The sequence below is a fragment of the Ylistrum balloti genome, unplaced genomic scaffold (genome assembly GCF_031769215.1).
Source record: "Ylistrum balloti isolate Yb309-2 unplaced genomic scaffold, AGI_CSIRO_Ybal_v1 Utg369848, whole genome shotgun sequence".
Lineage (NCBI taxonomy): Eukaryota > Metazoa > Mollusca > Bivalvia > Pectinida > Pectinidae > Ylistrum > Ylistrum balloti.
In genome coordinates this window covers 403,097-429,630 of record NW_026782002.1, presented here as the reverse complement: position 1 = coordinate 429,630, position 26,534 = coordinate 403,097, and the positions used below count along the sequence as shown (strand labels likewise).

At 35.6% G+C, this 26,534-nt stretch overlaps 3 protein-coding genes across 3 annotated transcripts; all 3 read left to right on the top strand.

The window, feature by feature from the left end:
* Positions 1 to 1,080: 1,080 nt before the first annotated feature.
* On the top strand, positions 1,081 to 2,543 carry LOC132545464 (tubulin alpha-1A chain-like). Its single transcript, XM_060209146.1, has 2 exons — positions 1,081 to 1,300; positions 1,414 to 2,543. Exons 1-2 carry the CDS (start codon positions 1,180 to 1,182, stop codon positions 2,541 to 2,543), a joined length of 1,251 nt encoding a protein of 416 aa, XP_060065129.1. The 5' UTR covers positions 1,081 to 1,179.
* A 6,613-nt stretch (positions 2,544 to 9,156) lies between these two features.
* Positions 9,157 to 11,576, top strand: LOC132545448 (tubulin alpha-1A chain-like). The gene is made up of 3 exons (XM_060209132.1): positions 9,157 to 9,229; positions 9,366 to 9,588; positions 10,272 to 11,576. The coding sequence occupies exons 1-3, from the start codon at positions 9,227 to 9,229 to the stop codon at positions 11,399 to 11,401; spliced, it is 1,356 nt and encodes a 451-aa protein (XP_060065115.1). The 5' UTR covers positions 9,157 to 9,226; the 3' UTR covers positions 11,402 to 11,576.
* A 6,268-nt stretch (positions 11,577 to 17,844) lies between these two features.
* On the top strand, positions 17,845 to 21,589 carry LOC132545451 (tubulin alpha-1A chain-like). The gene is made up of 3 exons (XM_060209135.1): positions 17,845 to 17,882; positions 18,249 to 18,471; positions 20,327 to 21,589. Exons 1-3 carry the CDS (start codon positions 17,880 to 17,882, stop codon positions 21,454 to 21,456), a joined length of 1,356 nt encoding a protein of 451 aa, XP_060065118.1. The 5' UTR covers positions 17,845 to 17,879; the 3' UTR covers positions 21,457 to 21,589.
* The last annotated feature ends 4,945 nt before the right edge of the window (positions 21,590 to 26,534 follow it).

The window sequence follows — 26,534 nt, the reverse complement described above, 5'->3', positions numbered from 1 at the left end:
TCAATTATGTATGCTAAAATTTTCATTTCACGTATAACATTTAATTCTTAATAAAAGTGTCATTTATTTTAAACACTTGAATAGCCATCCCTATATCTAAATAGGAATTCAAATTATTTTTAGATATTAGCCGTGTGCAGCAACAAAAATCAACGAAATGTGAAAGCAATGGTGTGTTCTTAACTCACAGTTTCACGAAAAATTTGATAATGACAAATATCAACATTTCAAGCTACCCTGATATTGCCTTGTAATAGAAAGCGAATCAATATACTGCAAAGTACATGTATATGTACTTAAAGACATATAAGAATTTAAATGCAGTTTAAAGTGTAAACCTGAGTGTTTTGCTATATTTAGCTATAAAATACTTAATATTATACAATAAGAGGTTAAGAAAGTGCAAACGTTGTAGTTAATTCCGTTTCGCAGTTACTGAGAAATACATAAGTTTGACTCTGGGCAGAAGTATACAGGGAAACTCTCATCGTGTGTTCGATATGCGAGATTTTTAACAACTTGTGTGATATATTCCGTTTACACTCACTTCTGTGGTTTACATTTCAATTTCTACATATTCTAATATACAAATGACTTTTCACAATTTCAGTTATGAAATTATCTCCTTTTGAGTAGACAAACGATGAATTGTAAATGTATTGATAAATGCATTGCGAGAGTCTGAACAAACAAGTTGATGCTATCTAAATATAAGTGTTAAGTTTCTATCATCCGGTTGGTCTCTAGAAAGAATGACGAACTCTAAATTTTTACACGGAATTATCTGAGTCCGTGATTTATACAACACAAACCGATAATCTTTCCTTTTAAAAAACTTAACAGAAAATATTAACGTGAACAGGACAAAGCTTCAGGAAGTGAAAATTTGAATCAACTCAAACATAGACTTTAGAGTTTAGGAATATTTAACCTAACTATGTGTTTACAAGCATTGTAATGTTCTTAATGACAAGCATAAAAAGTAAATAATTGTTGTGAAAACAATAGTTGTATATTTTCTCTACTAGACACAAATATGTTAAATTTTAAGCTGAATTTTATTTTTTTTAATCTCAGAGGGAATGTATCAGCATCCACGTCGGACAGGCCGGAGTCCAGATCGGAAACGCCTGCTGGGAGTTGTACTGTCTGGAACACGGTATCCAGCCTGATGGCCAGATGCCCTCAGACAAAACAATCGGGAAAGAAGACGACTCCTTCAACACATTCTTCAGCGAGACTGGCGCTGGCAAGCACGTGCCAAGGGCTGTGTTCATCGACTTAGAACCAACTGTAGTAGGTAAGATGATAATCCTTTGTTGTGGACGTAATACCTCTCAGGTTTTCTTGCTCCATCAACGTCAACAAATATATGTTACTAGGATTTGATTAAAATATTTTTGCTTTTTCTAGACGAGATCCGGACCGGAACTTACCGCCAACTTTTCCACCCCGAGCAGCTGATCACTGGTAAGGAGGATGCCGCTAACAACTACGCCCGTGGTCATTACACAGTCGGCAAAGCATTAATTGACTCAGTCCTAGACCGCATCAGAAAGTTAAGTGACCAGTGCTGTGGACTACAGGGATTCCTCATCTTCCATAGCTTTGGGGGAGGTACCGGATCAGGATTCACCTCCCTGCTCATGGAGCGTCTCAGCGTAGATTACGGGAAGAAGGCTAAACTTGAATTCGCCATCTACCCCGCTCCTCAAATCTCCACCGCTGTCGTTGAGCCTTATAATTCCGTGCTGACTACACATACCACCCTGGAGCACTCCGACTGTGCATTCATGGTCGACAACGAGGCTATCTACGACATCTGCCGTCGTAACCTTGACATTGAACGTCCAACATACGTAAACCTGAATCGGCTACTTGCCCAAATCGTAAGTTCCATCACAGCTTCTCTTCGTTTCGACGGTGCCCTGAACGTCGACTTGACCGAGTTCCAGACCAACTTGGTGCCCTACCCACGTATCCATTTCCCCCTGGCAACGTACGCCCCTATAATCTCCGCCGAGAAGGCCTACCACGAGCAGTTGTCTGTTGCTGATATAACCAACGCCTGTTTCGAGCCTACTAGTCAAATGGTAAAATGTGATCCCCGTCACGGCAAATATATGGCCTGCTGCATGTTGTACAGAGGTGATGTTGTGCCCAAGGATGTCAACGCTGCCATCGCCACCATCAAGACCAAGAGGACCATCCAGTTCGTCGACTGGTGTCCAACTGGATTTAAAGTAGGCATAAATTTTCAACGCCCGGCTGTCGTCCCAGGGGGAGATTTAGCTCAAGTCAAACGGGCAGTGTGTATGTTGAGCAACACCACCGCCATAGGCGAGGCCTGGGCTCGTCTTGACCACAAATTCGATCTTATGTACGCCAAGCGTGCTTTCGTCCACTGGTACGTCGGAGAGGGTATGGAAGAGGGAGAGTTCTCCGAGGCTCGTGAGGATATGGCTGCCCTTGAAAAGGATTACGAGGAAGTCGGTGTAGACTCCTTGGATGACGAGGAAGGTGACAACGAAAATGAATTTTAAAAGATGTTCTACAAATTTAAATAAAATACAGTTTCATAATATCGGCAATTTTACTCTCTCAGATGGAATATCCCTATCTCTCATACCTCCATATCAGTGACTTCGTTGTTCTAGATTTTCAAATACATTGCGAGAGATTTCGTGAGAGACCAATTGCTATTTATCCTACGAACGTCTTATTTCTAATTTATCGAAGACTGTAGGTTTGGCGAAAACTGTATCAAAATGGATTAGATACGAAATGATTTCTTTAAGCGAACAAAAATATCATCCTTTGTTGATATTTTTCATGTGTTGATATGACAATATTTCAACCTCACCACGAAGCTGCAATGGTGAAATATTTAACAAGTACCACAAAGTGATGTCCTGATAATTTCGTGCATTCACATCTCTGCAAACCCCCCCCCCCCCCCCCCAAAAAAAAACAAAAAACAAAAAACAGAAACGTTGCCTTCTCATCTCGTCTTTGCATAAATATTCGTTGCCAAGGTAACCATTGTGAATGCGACCGTTAGTTATATCGGAATTTTAGCATGGTCCACATGCAAATCACGAAACAGTTTAATAGTTTGTGAAAATCCTATACCAGTATCTCAATATAATTTGTCATTCAGGAAATAGCAATACCTGAAAAACACAACATTTTCAAGATAAGGGCATCAAGGACGGAAGTTGAACGGATCCTAATTTCGATACAGCTTTGGATCATCAAATAATTCAATTTTTGAGTTAATAAACCTTCCATATGGTTTTAATTTAATTGATCAACTTGATTTTTCTTCATTCGCTTCCAATGTCTCAATAACCTAAACTTTTATATCACTTATGTGTCATAGGTGGATGCTGTATAGTTTTATAAATGAAAGGCACTATTTACCTCTGTGTCTGTTGTACCAAGACCAATACATGTGTCAGAGTTATCGCCCTTGAAACAGCAAGCGTCCATCAAGTGAACACATTACAGATATTTGGTTCTATTGTAGGTTTATTCTGATCAGCATAGAAATGCTCCATATTATTTAAAATAAAAATATTGGACACACTCCAATACATCAATGATATGAAATTAAAATGCAAATCTAAATCTTTTACTCTGATATGTAAATAAAGACTCAAAGAAAACAAGTCTTTGTAAAATTCTATGGCAGTAAGCCTTATTAAAAACCCGTTATGTATATTTACATGATCTTCCGATGTTTTGAAGTATATAAACATATTATCATAACCCGCTAAAATGAGCTGTTTATGCTATACAGCTTTACGCCTCATGGTTCAATATCGGATCCTACTATCATAAGTATTTCTTTCCTTCCTTTGTCCGCCATTGAAGAAGCGATCCTAGCCTACTTTTATTCTGATACACATTTTTACTGGCATTGAAATCGTACAGGAAAGATAACTCAGTATAACGGAATATTATTTTACTTGTGAAATTCAGCAGTAATTCAACCAGGTTTTATATCACATTTTTACTGTGTATAAAGAATATGAAGACAGCTTCGACAGCCCGACTTTCCAGTTAATAAAACATAAATATTCGTACTTAATTTTCAGAACTTAACGTAAACATAGCCATTGCTTGTGTCAGAGTTATCTACTTTGAAACAGCACGTGTCTAGTCAAGCGAACGTATTTCAGGTGCATTGTTCTATTACTAGGTTTCATAGCATTATACCTGTACTGTCGGTTCACTATTAACTTTCAATCTCCGAATTTTGAAAATTCGAATAACCTTAGTTACGAAAATATTATAGTACTCTGTGCTATATCTGTATTGAACTCATCAGTCATATAATCTTTTAAAATCTATCTTCAATGAAAACTTATTTACCGTCATTTTGTATAGCATGGTTAACGGAATTGTTAGCTGGCCAGTAAAATATGAAAGGTCGTTGAGAACATCTAGTGTATATAATTTATGCTAAATTCACCACGCAGGTAACACCTATAGCTGTAATGTATGCCTGAAATTCTATATTTTTCTTTCTATTGTGATTTCAGTCTTTGTAAAAAAGAAGTAATTAAAATAAAATCACATAGATGTATTATATTACTAAATTTCTAAAGCTTGTGCGGAGCTTCGTAACAAAGATCCCAATCTCTTTCGGAGTCCATTGTGATACCCCTACAATATTGTAATAGCGGAATCGACGCGGACAACACTTGTCTAATCCAAACAGATCGAAACTTTTATTTAAAGTGAAATAGGACACAGGCATATATCCACTTTATGAAGAAAATGCATCAAAATTTATCACAGTTGATAGTCTTAAATATGAATTATTGAAAGACTATTTTGCAATCAAATCTGTCTATAAAGGTCATTCTAGAGAAAAAGGAATAGTGACCTTTATACACAGGTGGCTTGACTATACAGGTGGCCTTTGTATGAAGGTGGCGTTAAAGGCAGGTTTTAATACACATCCTAATTCACAAATAAAAATCAGGGGAATTATGTTCATGTACGTAATACAGATATTTCGAACCAAGCTTATTCCACATTTTGTAATTTAGTTTTCACAACTTGTGAAGATATGTCTATTCTTAAATGTAAATAAAGCGTCCGGGCTTCACAGAGAAACGAAAGCTTTAAGCAAAAAAATTGCACAATCCTTTTCTATTTCATTCAATGTATCTCTACAAATATATATGTATACTGGAAACTTGCTTACGCTATACTAGTTTTTAAAAGTGCTGACAAAGCGTATCGAATTATAGGCCAATACTAGTTTTTAATTGTGTCAGTAAAATTTTTGAAGTGTAGTCTACAAACTTAACTCTAAGCAATCTTATATGTAAATTACATTTGGGCATTTTACAAAATCTCTCGTGTACTAAACCGCTATTTGAACTGTACCATTTCTAATTTATGCTATTGGAAAAAATCACCATTTTTATCTGATTTTTTCTTAATCTTTTGATATGGTTTTTAACAAAAAAGGGCATATTTACAGTTTTATGGTCGTCATCGCGATCTCATTCAGAGAGGTGCTATTTCTTTGTGCGATATGAAGCGTGTGACTTCAAATACTAACACGAGTTAAGAAATGACCTATATTTCATATAAAAATATTGGACACACTCCAATACATCAATGATATGAAATAAAAATGCAAATTTAAATCTTTTACTCTGATATGTAAATAAAGACTCAAAGAAAACAAGTCTTTGTAAAATTCTATAGCAGTAAGCCTTATTAAAACCCCGTTATGTATATTTACATAGAGTGTTTGGCCTTCCGATGTTTTGAAGTATATGAACATATTATCATAACCAGCTAAGATAAGCTATTTATACTATACAGCTTTTTCACCTCGTGGTTCAATATCGGATCCTACTATCATAAGTATTTCTTTACCTCCATTGTTCGCCATTGCGGATCCTAGCCTACTTTTATTCTGATACACCTTTTTACTGGCAATGAAATCGTACAGAAAAGATAACTCAGTATAACGGAATATTATTTTACTTGTGAAATTCAGCAGTAATTCAACCAGGTTTTATATCACATTTCACTGTGTATAAAAAATATGAAGACAGTTTCGACAGCCCGACTTTCAAGTTAATAAAACGTAAATATTCGTACTTAATTTTCATAAAATTTAACATAAATATGTATCCAAACAGACTTTTATTCTTGATAAACAGGAAAAGATGACTTTGTACAAAATATCGGTGATTTTTTTCTATGTGCAGGTAGAGAGAGTTTGGTACAGAGTATCGAGGTATTCTCTGTATACAGGTTTATAGGTCCTTATACAGAGTATGGAGGTGTTCTCTATGTACATGTGTAGAGGTTATTGTCTGACAGAGTATGGAGATGTTGTCCATGTTCAGGTATATATTAAGATTTGTTCATAATATGGAGGTGTTCTCTATGTAGAGATGTAGTGGTCCTTACACAAGGTGTAGTGGTCCTTACACAAGGTGTAGTGGTCCTTACACAAGGTGTAGAGGTCATTGTCTGAGAGAGTATAAAGGTGTTCTCTATGTACAGGTATTGACAACTTTCAAAAGAGTATTAAAGTGTCTATGTATAGTTATAGAGGTAACTGCGCAAAGTATGTTGGCGTTCTCTGTGTACAGGTGTAAATGTCTTTGTACAGACTATTGAAATGTTCTCTATTTACAGGAAGAGAGTTATTTACAGAAAATATAGAGGTTTTCTCTATGTGTTGGTGTAGATGGTGTTTACACTGAGTATTGACACGTCCTTTTATATAAAATACATTGAGGTCTTTGTACAGAGATTGGATGTTTTCTATGTACAGGTTTAGCGGGTGTTGTGGAAAGAATGGAGATGTTCTATGAATAAAGGTATAAATAACGCTGTAGATTATGGAAAGGTTCTCTATATACAGGTACAGAAAACGTTTTATAGGGCATAGAGTAATTTTCATTATGTACATGTATAGAGGTCTTTGTGCTGAGCTGTGAGGTGCTTTCTATGTACAGGTATGGACAGCGATGTAAGGTATTGAGAGGGTTGTATATAGTTTGATATAGCGGAGGATGTTACTACAGAAGGAGCATTTGCTTGTCTTAATACCAACATACTGTAGACTAGTAGGATTTTGATGCTGTTCATTGTTAATACCTTGTACCTAGATTGACTAAACAGATAGAATAAAATATTTTTTGTAACATTCAATTTATTTAAATGTTTTAAAATTAGTTATCCCTGGAATGAAGGACGATTCTAATGTAAGATTTTAATTACCTGTTCATATAACTAAACAGTATGAGTCACCCTAACCTTATAACCGTAAAATTATTGGTATAGACATTACATACTGCTACATCTAGACAGGAAATACAGCATTACGATATACATATGTACGGTCAGGAAGAATTCAATAAAGACGAATTATTTACGTGTAACACATACCATAGCATAGTTAAATATAGACATGACTAGACAGCTCGAGTGTAATGGTTTTTAAATTGTACGAGAGATTACAGTGTATATAAGACTTCTATCTACCAGGTGAGACTACCTGTGTTTATACCTGTCTAGTATTGTTATCCTCACCAGTCTCATTACTTTATACGAAACATTCACAATTTTCATCTTTAGGGGAAAAGTTGAACATTCTCAAATATCTTAATAGTCCAGTCTCAATTGATTTGTCAAAACTGCTCTATATGTATTTAAGTCCGACTATTACAATGTGTTATTAAGTATACCCAGTTAAAGTTAGATAATTTCAGGAGATTCGTTAAGCTTACAAGCCTTAGAACTGAGAGTCACTTGATAAGCTTCTTAAAGATATCTCTAACTCTGAGTAACCTGGTAGACAACTTCAGTTAAGCACAAACACGTACGAGTAGATGATTAATACTACGGAGCAATATTCCTTGAGCATACGTTGTGAAATTAGTTATTTATTTTGATAACAATATTTTATTCACATGAAAAGAAAAAGTAATAGATTATACTAAAAACAAGTGAAATATTGCATTAATGTTTGCCACAGGTAGTTGATCATGACACACCATTAAAAAAACACGTCACCGGCCTTAGTGTCGCAGAAATAATTCCAGACTTCGTATCATTTATTGTTGTGTCTTACAAAACTGAAAATTGTAATCGTCAAATTGATAAGAATTTGTTTCATTTTCCATTCATTCTCTCTGGTTCTACCAGCCTAACACCAAATATTCTCCATGTTGATATTTTCTTTGCCTTCTCGGCCAACATCTATGTCTCTCTAGATCTTCCCCAAACATAAACACACCTTTTGGAGTGAAAAAAATCTATCGCAACCAGTGGAATGTTCGTGCCAAATATCTGTGATAACAATACAAGTATTTCACCTAGTCGGTTTCTTTAAATAAATATTATCTCACGTTATTTTAATTGCAATACTTCTTATTATTGGGTTTTCGACTGATAAAAAATGGAGACATTACACCTATGGTCATACCACGAAAATAGATCAATTCCATACAATTTTCTATGCGACAAGTTTACTTAACAATACAATAGTTGTTATTCGCGTTCAGTAATGAATGTTTTAGATCACAGAAGTGCCAGTTTATGTATACAACAGTGTACAATAAGATACTGTCACGTATTTCCCTTTGTTTTATCTCGTCAATCTATCTTTAAAATCCTATTTCTAAACATGCAGCTAAATTCTATATAAAAACATGACCAATTTGGTCCTTGCTAATCTGTCAGTTTTCTTACCTCAACTTATTATTATTATTTCACTTTTTAAAATTTTGCCCTGGTTCTTTGGTCAGTTTTATTAATTGCGAGTCACTTTTCACACTGAAATTCATTATGGAGGTTTATTTTGACAACCGCGGTAAACCCTTAAGGCATTGTAAACTATTACACCATAAGGCCTTTAAATATTAGCACATGTATTTGTATCGAGATTTTACGCCTTTCGTATCCGCACCCCAGGGTTGGCACAACAAACACTGTCGCCAAGTAATATATATAATCCAATGAAAAGCGTCCTATTTAGGTTAACCTTTCAAACCAGCCAATCGAAATGCTTGTTGCAAACGAAGCCTGGCGACGAGAATTTTTGCCGCTATATAAATCGAGCACGCCACCTTTACCATCATTATTACTAATACTCACCGCGACACATTACAGTCATCGTGAGCTTAGTCTCTTAGTATTTACTTAAAACACAGATCACGTTTCACTCCAACAAATCAACATGGTAAGTTAAACATTCGTTTTCATTTTTGTTTCTTGAATTTTCTTTTTAATTGCATTTTTTCTGTACATTATTCATTTAGGTGTCTGATTTTTTCTGAAGTATTGTTAACTTTAAAACATGTTACTTACCATTACAGAGGGAATGTATCAGCATCCACGTCGGACAGGCCGGAGTCCAGATCGGAAACGCCTGCTGGGAATTGTACTGTCTGGAACACGGTATCCAGCCTGATGGCCAGATGCCCTCAGACAAGACCATTGGAGGTGGAGATGACTCTTTCAACACCTTCTTCAGCGAGACTGGCGCTGGCAAGCACGTGCCCAGGGCTGTCTTCGTCGATCTTGAGCCCACCGTAGTCGGTAAGTCTAATTTGCGTAATATTTTTAGTGCCTAGTTTAAAATAGATCTTTATTACTATACCACTCTAACATGTTATCTTTTATATGTTCATACATGTCCGAATCGGTCATTTAAATTCTTAAATGGACTGACACGTTTTCGCTTCGGGTAGATTCAATAAAATCTATTTTATGGTAATAGATATACTCATTACAATGTATAGTCAGTGCGTGGTACGATCCACTTATCCAATTATCGTAAGTTGTATCGTACTAAAGGTAATTCTGTTCCAATATTCTAATTACTGCATTTATAGAGAGTAGATAAGGTCCTGACCTATTTATGGGACACACTTGTAGAGATAAAAGTATGCTACCCTCGTGATGACATGTTTGTGTAAGAACCTTTCTATAACAAAGGAGATAAGCAAAGCATTAAAAATTTGATTCGGAAGTTATCTCCCTTCTATAATTATGTTCCCAACATGACCATGCGTCAGATCTATTTTAGGCCGTCGACACCCTGTTTCGTTGAATCAACTCAATTCGTCATCTTTATATATAGCTCTGACACATACAAGCCTTCCGTATCCAAACAACATAAAAAATTACTCTATTATAATGACATATTGTAATTAATCTGGAACATCTGAACATAAATGTAACTTTCTTCTTACCGTTTTCCGTACTTTTTTATTATTCAGATGAGGTCAGGACCGGAACTTACCGCCAACTGTTCCACCCCGAGCAGCTGATCACCGGTAAGGAGGATGCCGCTAACAACTATGCCCGTGGTCACTACACCATTGGTAAGGAAATCGTTGATCTCGTCCTTGACCGCATCAGGAAGTTGGCTGACCAGTGTACTGGACTCCAGGGATTCCTCATCTTCCACAGCTTCGGCGGTGGTACCGGATCCGGATTCACCTCCCTTCTCATGGAGCGTCTCAGCGTGGACTACGGAAAGAAGTCTAAGCTGGAATTCGCCATCTACCCAGCTCCCCAGGTCTCCACCGCTGTTGTTGAGCCCTACAACTCCATCCTGACTACCCACACCACCCTTGAGCACTCCGACTGCGCCTTCATGGTCGACAACGAGGCTATCTACGATATCTGCCGTCGTAACTTGGACATCGAACGACCAACCTACACTAACTTGAACCGTCTGATTGCCCAGATTGTCAGCTCCATCACCGCCTCCCTCCGTTTCGACGGTGCCCTTAACGTCGACTTGACTGAGTTCCAGACCAACTTGGTGCCCTACCCACGTATCCATTTCCCCCTGGCCACATACGCCCCAGTCATCTCCGCCGAGAAGGCCTACCATGAGCAGCTGTCTGTTGCTGAGGTCACCAACGCCTGCTTCGAGCCTGCCAACCAGATGGTGAAATGCGATCCCCGTCACGGCAAATACATGGCCTGCTGCATGTTGTACAGAGGTGATGTTGTGCCCAAGGATGTCAACGCTGCCATCGCCACCATCAAGACCAAGAGGACCATCCAGTTCGTCGACTGGTGTCCCACTGGTTTCAAGGTCGGAATCAACTACCAGCCACCCACTGTTGTGCCAGGAGGTGACTTGGCCAAGGTACAGCGTGCCGTGTGCATGTTGAGCAACACCACCGCCATCGCCGAGGCCTGGGCTCGTCTTGACCACAAATTCGATCTTATGTACGCCAAACGTGCTTTCGTCCACTGGTACGTCGGAGAGGGTATGGAAGAGGGAGAGTTCTCCGAGGCTCGTGAGGATCTTGCTGCCCTTGAGAAGGATTACGAGGAGGTCGGTGTCGACTCCGTTGAGGGTGAGGGCGAGGAAGAGGGTGAAGAGTATTAAACCCTGTATCCCCCGTGAAACAAACAGACATTTCTTGGTAAACAATCCGGCTCTGTCCCTTGATGATGGTTTATGAACGCGAACATAAAAGTTACATCTGTGATATTAAAATTTGACGAAAGAATGTTTTTGCCTTATGAAATATTTTACAGATTAAAGGGATTTCAAACGTGAATTATATTTTTGTTATATGTACACAAACTCTGTTTATATTGATACGTAGATGTACACAAGTTTCTAGATGATCTTGTTAGCTAGTTTCACATGTTTGATAAAGCTGCGTGTTTGATATTTTTGGTACACTGTAACATACGACAAATTCTGGTAAAATATAATTCAGTATAGATTCCAAGAAACTTGTGTAAATCTTCTTGTCCCAATTCGAAAATTCATATATTGGATTTCACAGTATAGAAATTGATGTTAATTATGACGAATATTCGCTGATATATTTGTCCCACAATAAATCGAAATATTAAGTAGTCGTATTTGATGACCATGATAGATGTAACAATGTTTATAATAACAGAGAATACTGTAAAAATGAATATTTCAAAGTTCCGATAACATTATCACCACGGTATAGTAAGGCAATTATGAAATTTCCCAAAAAGACAATAAGATTCCTCAACACTTCCGGTAAATGTGAAAATATTTTTGACAAAGCTTACGGAAAGTGTCGAAGGTTGCCGAATGGACAATATGCCATAATCAGAATTCCTGACTGTTTACAATTCTAACAACACACTTAGGTGACACTTTAAAGCAGAGATGTGAATATATAAAATGTCCCCGCCAAATGGGTCTAATGTAACAGGCATCTTACTGGGCTTTTAAAACTGGTACTCACATTGTTCCGGAAGTGAAATCATTCTAGCATCCCATTTTGCATCCATCAATGGATTTATCTTATAGATGAAATGTCATGAATATTTGATTTTGAAGTTTAATGCTGAAATAAAACTAGTTTCTATTGAACAGTATAATGTGAAGTATTTCATATGTATATTTTACTGTATCACTAACTGAGAATTTAATTACTGAACTATCCCGCGTTAATTAATGTTTGAAAAAGTATTCATGACAGTGAAAATACATTAAGTCTACATTGTGTGTATGATAGTTGTGGGCAATTCGTAACGGTGACAATTAAACGTAGTAAATTTAATATAGTTAATACGTGGGTTATAAAACAACTAAAACCAAAAAAATAAAATTACATGGTCTTAATATAAAATAGGCATTGCCTAAAAGCGAGTGCAATGTGATCAATACTTTGAGATGCAAATTCAGTCATAAAAAACATTTTCAATGCTGTTTTTTTCGTGTAGTAGATGCAAATATGTACAATATTTGGCAATTTGACGCCACATTGAATGTAACATACACTTAGTTATGCTTACAGGGGCTAGCCTATATGCCCCATGGTAAGGCTGGCGATGATAAATCCAAAGACAGACTTGAAATGCCTGCCTCAATACATTTTTCTCTGTTCTGTATTTATGTGCCATTTTCCGTGTCGAATCGTTTTCTATTTTAGTATGTCCCACGTGCGCATTGTTACGTTTGAATTAATCTACTTTTTCGAACAAGTTTTCTGTTTGTTTAGTTTGTTTGAATCATTTGGATTTTTTTTAAAACACAATTTTGAAGTAATGAAATAGCCTAAGTTATATTGACACACATTTTATTACGAAATTGAGTTTATCAAAATGGAGTTTTAAAGAACGTGAAAGAGGGCGCTTAGTGTTAGCAGACCATTAATTATTGTTTACCGACATTGTGGCAGACATTTTTTGTTTGTTTTTGTTTATGAACTACAAAGAATCTCTCCGCTCAGTGACGTATATCAAGACTCATTCGCACGAATTAAATACATACGACACGTGCATAAGTATTGTATAGGCTACATGTAAATGACAAGCAATGTCTCGCGCAGCAACATGCATACATGCTAATTACAAAGTACAAGATTGTTACCATATACATCTTATACACGTCTCCTAAGTATCCAGCTACACAACTTCTGGTGTAGGAACAATATCACAGCATTCGAGGCTTATAAATTATGATACACTTGCATATTAACAATTTTTTAAACTTTAAGTCATTGAAATCAAAAATTTAAAAAGGTATGACGCCTATACGCAACTAAAAGGAAAATTTTGTTTTGTTTTTGTGCTTTATTTTTGTTTGTTTGTTGTTCGCTTTTGTTGATTATCTAGATTGTTTGTTTATTTGTTTATTATTATTGCGGCAAAGTTCTATCTTTACTACTATTATGAGAATACAGATATCCAACAAGAAATATTCAATAAAAGATAACCAGACATGCAGAGAAATTGAGGTCAATACTTGTCATTAATGTGCCCATGTGTGTAAAGGTACATGTGTACTTTGTTTGAGTGATGGATGTAATGAACACCCTTTGACAGCCCCTGCGCCGTTTCAACACAGTGCAACAAACATATCAGGTGTTTGTTTCAAACACGCCACACAATAAGTGGAAACTATCACAATCGTCGGGTTACGTTTTGTCCCCGTATAATGGTATCTAATAATTATTCATTAGTTATTTACTATTGACTGACGTTTCTATTAACCAATTAAACAATTGTCTGTCAGAACTCTCAGATCACATCAAAGTACACAATTATTTGATACTTAATTAATTGTGTTTTGAGGCCTTACATATAAAGAATAAGAAATTGAAAAGGTGCTGATTTAATTTTGTGAAAAAATTACTGTAAATATCCAAAATCTACACATAGTGTCTTGGCCTATTTTCAGTTTGAATGTTTTTCCATGGAACTAATTGATTCGATTTTCAAAACTGCATTTAACGGTTTGTTGAATGTATGTGTGTCTTTGATTGAACAGCATAAATGTTGTGTGTTGTGTCTTCCCATATTTATGAAATCAGAGTGAATTGATCTCTCTCTCTCTCTCTCTCTCTCTCTCTCTCTCTCTCTCTCTCTCTCTCTCTCTCTCTCTCTCTCTCTCTCTCTCTCTCTCTCTCTCTCTCTCTCTCTCTCTCTCTCCCTCTCCCCCTCTCTCTCTCTCTCTCTCTCTCTCTCTCTCTCTCTCTCTCTCTCTCTCTCTCTCTCTCTCTCTCTCTCTCTCTCTCTCTCTCTCTCTCTCTCTCTCTCTCCCCCTCTCTCTCTCTCTCTCTCTCTCTCTCTCTCTCTCTCTCCCCTCTCTCTCTCTCTCTTACATGCAATATAATGGACTTGTTTGTTTTCCTCTGAGTCAACTGCATTACACGTATATACCGCGTGACGTAATTTAATTTTTTGTAAAGATTGAACAAAAACACACGAGAATATTACCTTTCGATACAGATTTATTATAAACTACACAGCCAATTAATTAATTACAATTGATAAATATACAAAAAAATGTAGCTGTTTCGTTCTTCTAGGATTCGTCAGTGGTGTCAGAGACCTAAATAATTGAAACCTAGCAGACAACTGTGGCAAATCTAGGTTGGTCGAATAGAAACCGAAAAACAGGAGAAGCGAACTCACTCTACAATCTATAAAATTACTTTTGGAGTTGAGGAAAAGGTTGCTTTTTTCAGATATGTATGTTTCAGTTAACTATATTAACGTTTTTCATTTAAATTTTTTATTTTATTCATATTTAATATTTTTCTTCCGATTTCAACCTCTTTGTAGAAACAGTCGGAAACCATAGAGCGTTGTATTGTCAGATGTTTTGAAGTCGATATTTCTTTATTTAACATGTAAATGTACACGAACAATGGGAAAGCAGTTTAACTTGTCTTATTATTAGTATAAGTCGAACGGTTTAAAACTTTGATACACAATACAACACAGAACCTAGCAACAATGTACATTGATTGTCTATTATTGAAATCACATATCAGCTTAGCTATATAATTACCTACTTTCTAAACGCAGTTCTGTAATCTGTAGTTGTTTAAGCTCGACAAAGGGATTTGAATCTTAACTCTCCTCCACTGGCTTGCTGGTCATTCGATTTAAATACAATTACCAAAAAATGTCCATAGTTATGTTAACTTTGTGATATATTTGCAGGGCCCTTCTTTTAATTAGTTTTTTTTTTAATTAAAAAAAAATCTTCTTTCATCTAGATATACTTCAATGTTCACAAATGCTTTAAAATGTTTATTGAACTTAAGAAAGTTCTTGAATCAAATATAATTTGAATGTGGTACCTTGAAAAAAATATATAGTATTTGTATTAACTTTTATAAAGCTAACAAAACTTTCTACAAGTTGGATCTGATGTCTCTCAGAATTGACACATGAATACAATCTGTACAGATATCGTATCGAATGCCTGATTATTTAGAATGATCTCCCAACAGAATCGCTAGGAACACGTGCTATTACTTAAATAAGATAGTTCTTTTAAGCATATAATGCATGATTACTTCGGATAAGGACTTCTGCATACCTGAAGTCGGATATTTACCTTAATTACAAATTCATGTAAATGTACACCAAAAGTATGATTTAGCGCGTCCGTCTTTAATGTGACAAGTTACTTTTAAACAACGCTACACACGAAACACAGGAAGAAAAATGAATGGATACATTTTTTTCATAAAAAAAATCAATAGTTAAATTAGAGATAAATATTTTTTCTTGATGATTAACAAAAGTCACCCAATATTACACAGGTACCGCGTGAATGAATTAATCCCCATGATCATATATAGATATTGACACATTGCCTGGGCGTATTGTTGCCCTCTGAAACCTAATTTACTAATACGTATCACAGATGTTATATACTAAAATAAAGATACTATAATAAAATAAAATAAAACAGTAAAAATTAAGGGCGGTCTGCATTTACTTCGCGAAGTTTAATTTGAACATAATTCTGAAACAAGTTATTTGAAGTTATATCAATCTCGACTGTACATGTGTTTTTAACATAGGTGTACCAGCTTATAACATTTGGTCGGACAGATGACAAATATACTTTTACTCTGTTTGGGATTTTCTAATTTTTTTTCTGATACTAGACACTTCTCATTATTTCTGGTATTACACAGGTCACTAGAAATTGTACATCAAATAGTGTTACCACAAGAGCGAACTGAAATTGTCATGGCGGGGATTACCACGTGTTAATTTAATACTACAGGCGAGGTAGTGATAACCTCACTGACATTTACATTTAATTATACACGTTACACAGGCGGCGACATTCCATTGTGTTTCTCAATCTGTTTTTTTTTTTTCGGTCTGAAAGTCCAATCGATTTAGCAACCCTTACCTCTATTCTCTCCGCCATTATGTTATTCTGAATACCATAGTCATTCGGAAACTGTCTAATGGTTCTCTTTAAATCAGAAAATTGATGCGTTATAAAAAAATATAATATGTGTATACAAATTCATTTTTTGTCATATCAAAACCCGCTTGAACACTTATGATTAAAAACTTACTGGCTTGAATTTTATAAGAGCGTAGTTCTTGTAAAGTAGAGAAGCCTAAGTGAAGTTCTTATTGGTTTGAAAAGTGTTCACGGATTCGTGAAATCTGTGAAATCATTGCCATCCTAAATATATAGTCATGAAAAATTCGATGGACGGATACCGGAAATGATCATTCAGTGGGGACAGAAGTCACTGTACCCCGATGACACATGGACACGTTTTTCTACGTGGGCGTATTTTGAAGTAATGGTTTTCAAGTACATTTAATGAAAACAAGAAAACACCATTTAAACCCTTGTTTACCTCAGAAAAGGAAAATTAAAAACATATTTGTGTTTCTGACGTAATAATCTGCGTGACATTGAAATCGGTATTCTTCTATTTTTTCCGGAAAAGACGGAAATTGAGAATTCATTGACATAGTGTAGATTAGCTGTTAAATTAGTAAATAAAAACAAACCAAATTAAAATTAACGTGTGATTACCATCGTTTAAACAAAAGTAGAAATTAATTAACTTTCAATAGGACAAATCATTAATAAGGAATAGTTATACTCACTGTACTGTAAAAAGATTGATATTTTAAAGCAGAAAAATTTGAAATACAAAATATTTACCCTAAATTAAGATATGAATATGTAACACACCACGTATATGTATCGGGGATTGAGTTTTGTGAAAGTCGATGTACCGTTATACATTGTAAGTACGCAATAATCAATATGACAAAGTTGGATTATATTATTTGAACCTATGTATATTAAAGAGATCGATAAGGTTTCACAAAAGATTTTTTTTCTACATACAGTACTTTAAACGGCTAACGGCTAGATCTTTTTATTGTTTAGCTCGGAAGGCAAATGATCCCATTTATGTTACAAACTTCCAATCGATAGCGTTGTTGACGCGTCGCCAATGACGACAGTCAGGTGCACTCGGTATATAGTTGGTGTTCGCAATCCTACCCCTCTATTTCTAATCCTCACAGAGACCATTATAGTCACAGCTGCGAGTCCTTTGGAACTCTTTTAAAAACCAATCATGGTAAGCGAGATATTTTAATGTTTTTTTATTGGTTTTCTTTTTACAATTTTCCCCCATTTATTTTATATCGAATTTGATTTTAAATATTGCATTTATGCTTGTGCATGTACATTGCTACAATTTAATTTGATGCAAGGAGGCAATCAAGGTTCGATGTTCAATTTAAAAAAAATAGTGTCATTGTAATTGTATAGACCTTCTAACAATATGTTTTTTAGTGTATATCAAAAGCATTTTTTTGACACCTGAATTGCCCCGGAGAAAAAAAAAACTTACAAAATTTAAGACAGTGATGCAGTTGTTTATAATAATTTTGCTTGTTTTTCTGGAGCACTGTAAGCTTAAACACAATTTTCTCAATTACAGAGGGAATGTATCAGCATCCACGTCGGACAGGCCGGAGTCCAGATCGGAAACGCCTGCTGGGAGTTGTACTGTCTGGAACACGGTATCCAGCCTGATGGCCAGATGCCCTCAGACAAGACCATTGGAGGTGGAGATGACTCTTTCAACACCTTCTTCAGCGAGACTGGCGCTGGCAAGCACGTGCCCAGGGCTGTCTTCGTCGATCTTGAGCCCACCGTAGTCGGTAAGGATCTTTAATCATGACAAACCATCGATTAATTTTCTATTTTAAAACAGAAAAGCAAAACATAAATTATGTATTGTATATCAAATACCAGGGACGTAGATATAGATTTTAGGTCCCTGTCAATATGTAAATGACGGAAGTGCGTAATTAGTATAGGTTTGTGAAATTTAAGCAAAAAAAAAAAAAAAAAAAAAAAACAAATAAATAAAAATAAACGATGACTTTCATTACACGTCAAATTAAGGTAGACACACAGAACACGTTTCTAGTAATTACTTATTATGCGCCCGGACATGAAATTCTTTGTACCTAAACATCGAACCTTTGATTTTCGATTAGTAATGACACGATCTTAGATATCTATATCTAAACCAGTGTTAAGGGACAAATAGTTTGCACGTGTGTATCTGTTTGGTAGATCTACCTGGGTATCGTGTTCAATCAGGTGATTCACAAAATGTTCACGTTTATTGTTGGCATTCAAGCGCTCCCAAGCGATTAAACCGTCTACACAAAACATACAAGTCATTTAGAGTTAAATATCAAATTAATCCGATATTATCGGATATATATCTATTCCGTTTTAAACAACACTTCGTGTGTAACGGATATTTAGATAAAACTCTATCATGCGATTAAATGGCGGATTTAGAATATACATCAATTAGTTAGGGCTAAGCATTTAACTGATTTGATATAAACTGTGTAACATTCAATGAAAATTTTTTTCATGCAAAAAAACTACCTGTAACTGAGTATAAGATTAAATTCATGTTAACTATCAATACAGGTGTACTTTTAAACGTTTTATTAATGTGTTATGACATAACAGCATCAACTGAATTCATTTAGAAATATTCAAAATGTGTATTTTTCCAACGAAATACAAAGAAATATTTTAACAAATATTGTTATAAAAATATAGCTTTGATTTATTAATGTAAGAAATTTTACACCAAACCAAAATCGAAGTTAAAACTAACACCGCGTTAATCTAATCCAGTTTTGCACCTGTAACAAAACGCCAATCTGACAATATGCCAAATGAACACGTTTAAACGCCCTGATTTAAAACGTAAGTTGAACAATTCAAATAATCGATATTTAAGTCAGCGATAAATTTGATCTACTCTTAAGACCGTATTAATTAAATTTTTAACTTTTGTGAAGATTAAATACCCTGACATGGTCGATTAAACCTGTATAATTAGCTGACTAGGGATTAGATGTGTTGTTAGTTACCGGTAGTATATAAAACGTTTTCTACCTGATAATCCCCTGTTAATCAATACTGGATCGATGGTTTTCGGGATAAGTTAAAGCTAGTTGCCAATCTGCCAATAATTCCTTGGTTTGTATACAGTAAATATAATCGTCCCAAGTACTTGCCAACTGGCAGGTCACACAATCCGACAGGATTAAGTTCCCCGGGAGGTCGATTGTAATCAGATATCATTAATTCTTTAAATAAAACAATAACCCGATAATTACAGGGCTTATCTAATTGCATTAATTAAATTTGATGTTTACCTGCTTCGCTGCTGCGGTGTCATGATAATTAAATAATAAATATATCTACATATAAATAAAATAAAATAAATAAATAAAAGAATAAATAAATTACATTGATAATAATAAAACACACACACACATATATATATATTATCATATATTTTTATGATATATTATGTGTGTGTATATATTTATGCAGATAGAAAAATAACAGACTAATAAATAAAGATTTAGAGAAAAATCAAAAAAGATAAATACATAAACAGATATTTTTGATAATAATTTCTTTTTTTGTTCCATGCTTTGTTTTCAATCGAAATTTTGCACTTGTGTTTTCCAGATGAGGTCAGGACCGGAACTTACCGCCAACTGTTCCACCCCGAGCAGCTGATCACCGGTAAGGAGGATGCCGCTAACAACTATGCCCGTGGTCACTACACCATTGGTAAGGAAATCGTTGATCTCGTCCTTGACCGCATCAGGAAGTTGGCTGACCAGTGTACTGGACTCCAGGGATTCCTTATCTTCCACAGCTTCGGCGGTGGTACCGGATCCGGATTCACCTCCCTTCTCATGGAGCGTCTCAGCGTGGACTACGGAAAGAAGTCTAAGCTGGAGTTCGCCATCTACCCAGCTCCCCAGGTCTCCACCGCTGTTGTTGAGCCCTACAACTCCATCCTGACTACCCACACCACCCTTGAGCACTCCGACTGCGCCTTCATGGTCGACAACGAGGCTATCTACGATATCTGCCGTCGTAACTTGGACATCGAACGACCAACCTACACTAACTTGAACCGTCTGATTGCCCAGATTGTCAGCTCCATCACCGCCTCCCTCCGTTTCGACGGTGCCCTTAACGTCGACTTGACTGAGTTCCAGACCAACTTGGTGCCCTACCCACGTATCCATTTCCCCCTAGCCACATACGCCCCAGTCATCTCCGCCGAGAAGGCCTACCATGAGCAGCTGTCTGTTGCTGAGGTCACCAACGCCTGCTTCGAGCCTGCCAACCAGATGGTGAAATGCGATCCCCGTCACGGTAAATACATGGCCTGCTGCATGTTGTACAGAGGTGATGTTGTGCCCAAGGATGTCAACGCTGCCATCGCCACCATCAAGACCAAGAGGACCATCCAGTTCGTCGACTGGTGTCCCACTGGTTTCAAGGTCGGAATCAACTACCAGCCACCCACTGTTGTGCCAGGAGGTGACTTGGCCAAGGTACAGCGTGCCGTGTGCATGTTGAGCAACACCACCGCCATCGCCGAGGCCTGGGCTCGTCTTGACCACAAATTCGATCTTATGTACGCCAAACGTGCTTTCGTCCACTGGTACGTCGGAGAGGGTATGGAAGAGGGAGAGTTCTCCGAGGCTCGTGAGGATCTTGCTGCCCTTGAGAAGGATTACGAGGAGGTCGGTGTCGACTCCGTCGAGGGTGAGGGCGAGGAAGAGGGTGAGGAATATTAAACTTCCTCTCCATGTTCTCAAAAACTGTTATATTAATGACGTCTTAAACATCAAAACGTTTCAAAATCATAAGAACTTTTGTAGTTCAGCTGTGATTTCCAACCATTCCAGCATTAAATTATATCAAAACGAATTTTTTCTTGTTATTGTATTTTATACACCAATCTTACTTTTATGTTTCCATTTTATTTTGTAAAACGTTCATATGTAGACAGAAGAATAGCTTTTGGAAGACCTCGTCTGTTAACGGCAATTGTCGGAATATTACGTCCGATACTGCAAAGTTTGATTTTTTCGATAGTTTCGTTTTGTTATTATCTCACAAATATGCAAATGAAATGTGTTTTTCGCGGAAGTCAAGCAATTTTCTATGGTCTATAAATTCTATTTTGAAGGTATCTATTATTGCGGTTTTATTCCATCCTCGAAAATAAGTTAAGGCCCCTCGAAAATAACAGACTTTGCAGACTTTGTCGTTCCTCATAAAGAGATTAAAAAAAAACCTTCTCGAGATTATTTTTGTAAAATTCTTCTTTGAGCTTTATACAAGATTTTTGTAAATCAGAATGTTGATAGAAGCATTACTCGTTAGGAACGACAACTCTGGGAACGACTTAAACTGCGTTTTAAACATATTCTCAATGGCATGATACCTGCATCAAAAATGTAGACCCAGCAAGCAATAACGACTGTTCTACATTTTAGCATATAATGCTGTAAGGAAAATACAATAAAAAGAAGTTAATTTTCTTGATATTATGGACGATTTAGTTCAAAGATATTTCTGACAACAATGGGAGATAAATGGATACACATCTTTTATTGTCATGATACGGAGCCGTGACAGAAGCTGTCAAATTTATATCAAGCTTTATATCACTAGAATAAACATTAGTTTTAAATTATAGTGATAGAGTTGTTCAAGTGACCGTCGCGAAAGTTTCTATTCCAATTCGATAAAATAATCATAATGAAGCCGTTTATTTATTTATTTATTCATTCCTTGAATTTTACGTAGTTGAACATCCCAGATGTATGACATTACAAGGAATTTCAATTAATTGATCCGTAATTACACTAATCGATGACATAAAGTATATTTACTTGTACATAAATCATACAAGTTAATAAAAGTTTTAAATACGATACAGTTGATTGAATTTTGATAGTGGTTAGTCTCTTAGTTTATTGATAAAATACACCATCAATATTCTCTAGTTCATCTCTTCTGTTATATCATTGTTAATATCAGTGTTTTGATAATTTGGCGAAAATGTAAAACCTACTTTCTCCATTTTACATTACATACTGACACATAAACATGCTTAAATAAAAAAAGTCGAGAATGGAATAGACGTTCGGAGATATTTCTTTGTAAACAACAGAGAAAAATAAAAATAATCAGCAATATTATTTCGGTTGGAAGTGATGATTTTCAATTATTTCGAAATCTCGATTAACGATTATTATGCTAACTATACCATACGAATGTAAAGTATGCATTACCGTAAAATCGGGAGGAGACCGGAGGAAGGTGAGGGAGACGGCTGTCAAAAGGTAAGTTCACCTAGACCAAGGATACAATTGTTTAAAGACCATAAAAAGATACACATATGGAAAAATTGGTGTAAAAGGTATAATAGACCGGAAAGAAAAGACGCCATCAAGCTGAAGAGCCAACACACATAGAACTATGTTAACGATTATAGCTTTATCTCGGTGAACGAGACCTCTTTACACTGAGCCCAACCTTCTTCCATTATGACGGCATTTATACTCAGGAAAAAAGGAAAAAAAGGAAAAATACAAAAGCAACAGAAATGACGTAAAATTAAGTGAAGGAGGAGTATCACTAGAGGGGACAATAACAGGTAAAAGAAAAATTAAGAAATGAAAGTTTTCCAATTGGTTCAATTGATTTCATTTCTCTGTGCGATGACCTTCGTTCTCAGGATGAGATCACACAACCTCTTCTGCACGGGACTCATTGTACGAATAGTATAGTACTCACATTCGAAATCTATTGATCTTTTAATAGTACATATATATTAAATTAAATAGGACTTTATACCTGCTATTTGAGAATCAGATAAAGACAAACACAACACGTCAAGGTAAGGTATAATTTATAGGTTAATTATATTTGACGTAAGATTACAGACTGTAGGAGGTAAGGTTACATACCTGTGTGTTATTGAATAACATGACAACGGAGCGGGATGCCAGACAGGTATAGTAATATCATAACAACAGCACAGGGTTAAGGTAGGTCTTTAACAACTAAATGGTGTCTATTATCAGAGAAGTTTGGAATAACATGACAACAGAGGGGGTAGTAGGTAGTTCTATAATGTATTTCAAGTGGCAAACATGAAGCGCTGGGAGAATTGCCATGTTTTTCACAAAAGGATTTAGTTTATATGGGTTTGATGCTTCAATGGAATGACACATTTTTATAATACACTATTATGGTTAACGACTGCCAACCTTTGAATGTATAATTAATATGTAAATTATATCCATGTCTAAAGCAAGCTTGATAAAGAATTTTGGACATTACCGTCAGATAGGCATACAAGTTAGTATAACCTTGTAGTACAAATTTAGAATCAGATGAAGTAGAATCAATTGATAACGTAGCTGTCATCATACAACCTCTATATCATTCTAGAACTCATCAATGAAGCTAACGACCAAAATCTAGAAACCTAGAAAGCGACCGAAGAAAATAAAATAATTAATTGAAAGTTATGTGAAAATATAGCTGGGCAAATATACTAGCCCCTATAACTTTACAAATTTCATTATTTTTATATGTGTTTTTAATGTCAGAACATCAAATACCTACTGATCCCAACAACGATTAAAGAGAATTATAATTTGTGTCGTCTGTGATGATGCTGTTGCCAAAATAGACCTGTTACTCTGATTGGTATTCAATATTTCATATCTATATTGTACTGTTATGTCTCCTTAGGCAACTGTTTCATGTACCGTAAAGAATGCTGGTTATTATCGAGGAGATCTGGTTGTGGCTATCATTTATTAATTCCGAGGATATGATAATAATGATAAAATGAACATAAAATATGTAGACGAGACCATAATTCTTTGTCTCTTTCAACGAAAAATAAATTCATTTTAGGTTGAAGTCTCGAAATAACCACAAAAAATTGGACCACCAAAAATGGATCCTTTAGAATATATTGCACGCCAGTAACCCATTTGTAGCGAGTATGTTATACCCCAAATTAAGGGGAAAATATTATCGTACATTCATAATTTCAGAGGTTGTAAAAAGACTTGCGAGTATATAGCACCTCTCAATATAATTTATAATTAGAGTAGAGCCAAATACAGAATTGAACTGCATCATACCGCTGATGCTTTCTTCAAGAACTCTTCAATGATGTTAAGAGCCTACATATTGAAACTTTTAGAGCGTCAGATGAACACCAAAATTGATCAACAGGTTAGTGCTTATTATTTGTTTGTAACCTTTAAAGTTTCGGTATATATTTTCGAAAGGTTAAAAAAAATTGTGTTATGAGCGTACTTTTTTCCAGGTTTAGATTGTCGTGACTCATAATTAAAAATATATACATATTCTGCAAGTTTTCATTCATTCGAATAGTGACACATCTCGGAATATACACATGTGTTTGACGCTGGTCTTAAATTATCAGATATATGGAAATTACGAAACTTAATAAATCATGGGGCTAATGCACCATCCCACGTCTAGATTTTGATGCTTCTTTCGATGGTTTTGGATTTCCTTCAGTTGCCTCCTAGGCTTCAAAAGTAGGCTCTTATCATTACAGACAGGTCTTATAAAGACGAAACAGCTGTATGAGGTAGCATCACTGACGAGTCCTATAAAGACGAAACAGCTGTATGATGTAGCATCACTGACGAGTCCTATAAAGACGAAACAGCTGTATGATGTAGCAAAGTTATGTCAAAAGGTGATGTTCAGTTGTGTCTTTTATAAAAACGAAACAGCTGTATGATGCAGTTTAATTCATTGTTTGACTCCACTGTATCTCTAAGGATATGTCAAAAGGTGATATTCTGTTGTGTCTTTTATATCATACCATTCACCTATTGGTGAATTGTACAAAAAGAAGTAATGATTTAGACATGTCACTTTGCCCGAGACGTAATTATGAAACTATAGTCTCAATACATCTCTAAACATTTCTAAACTTTCTAAAATTTAAATATAGAAATTAAAAATTCTGAAAAGCTGGCGAACTAAGATGGATATGAAACAAAATAACTGTCTTAATAGATAACAATGATCCGACATCATTTTGCATACAAGTTTATTTATTAAACATAACAAAATACATATCCGTACTATAATAAATACATAAAATCAAAAATGGAAAATAAATAAATATTAAACGTTCGGATAGTTCTAAGTTCTTTATTTCGTAAAAACACAACAATATGCGATTCACTATAAATAAAAACAATATATTAGGAGTCTCCGTATTTTCTTATGAGATCATTTGCATACTTTAACCGGCAACAAAATTGTATGCATGAAATAGACACAGAGTGGAAAGAACTCATTTTGAAGTCTCTTGTAATATTGCAGTGTTTGTGGATGTGTTTACAGTGGCATATTGGCTAATTTGGGTGGCCGTTTCTCAAAATAACTTTTATTAAAATCATACACTTTACGATTGCATACAAGTATAAAAGTAAATAGCGCCTTTCTATAAAAAATGGAATTACATACAGTATAGACAAATAATGAATCAAACTTATCCTTGTTTTGATTTTTCTAGAAATAGCTAGTGATGTTATAGGCCTGATTTTGAAATGTAGTAGACAACAGAGAGAAACCCAAAGTGTTAGAAATCGATGTTCTAAATATAGCTTTAAGTTACACGTTCACAAATTGGCACTTCCATTTATCTATACCAAATTCGAGGACGAAATTAAACCGAAATAAAATAGATTTCATATGACTGTATTGAAATTCGATAGATATATAATGGCAACTTTGTGCCGTACAATCTGAATTTGTGAGCTCAAGATAACATATCCGGCCCAAAAGATAAAGG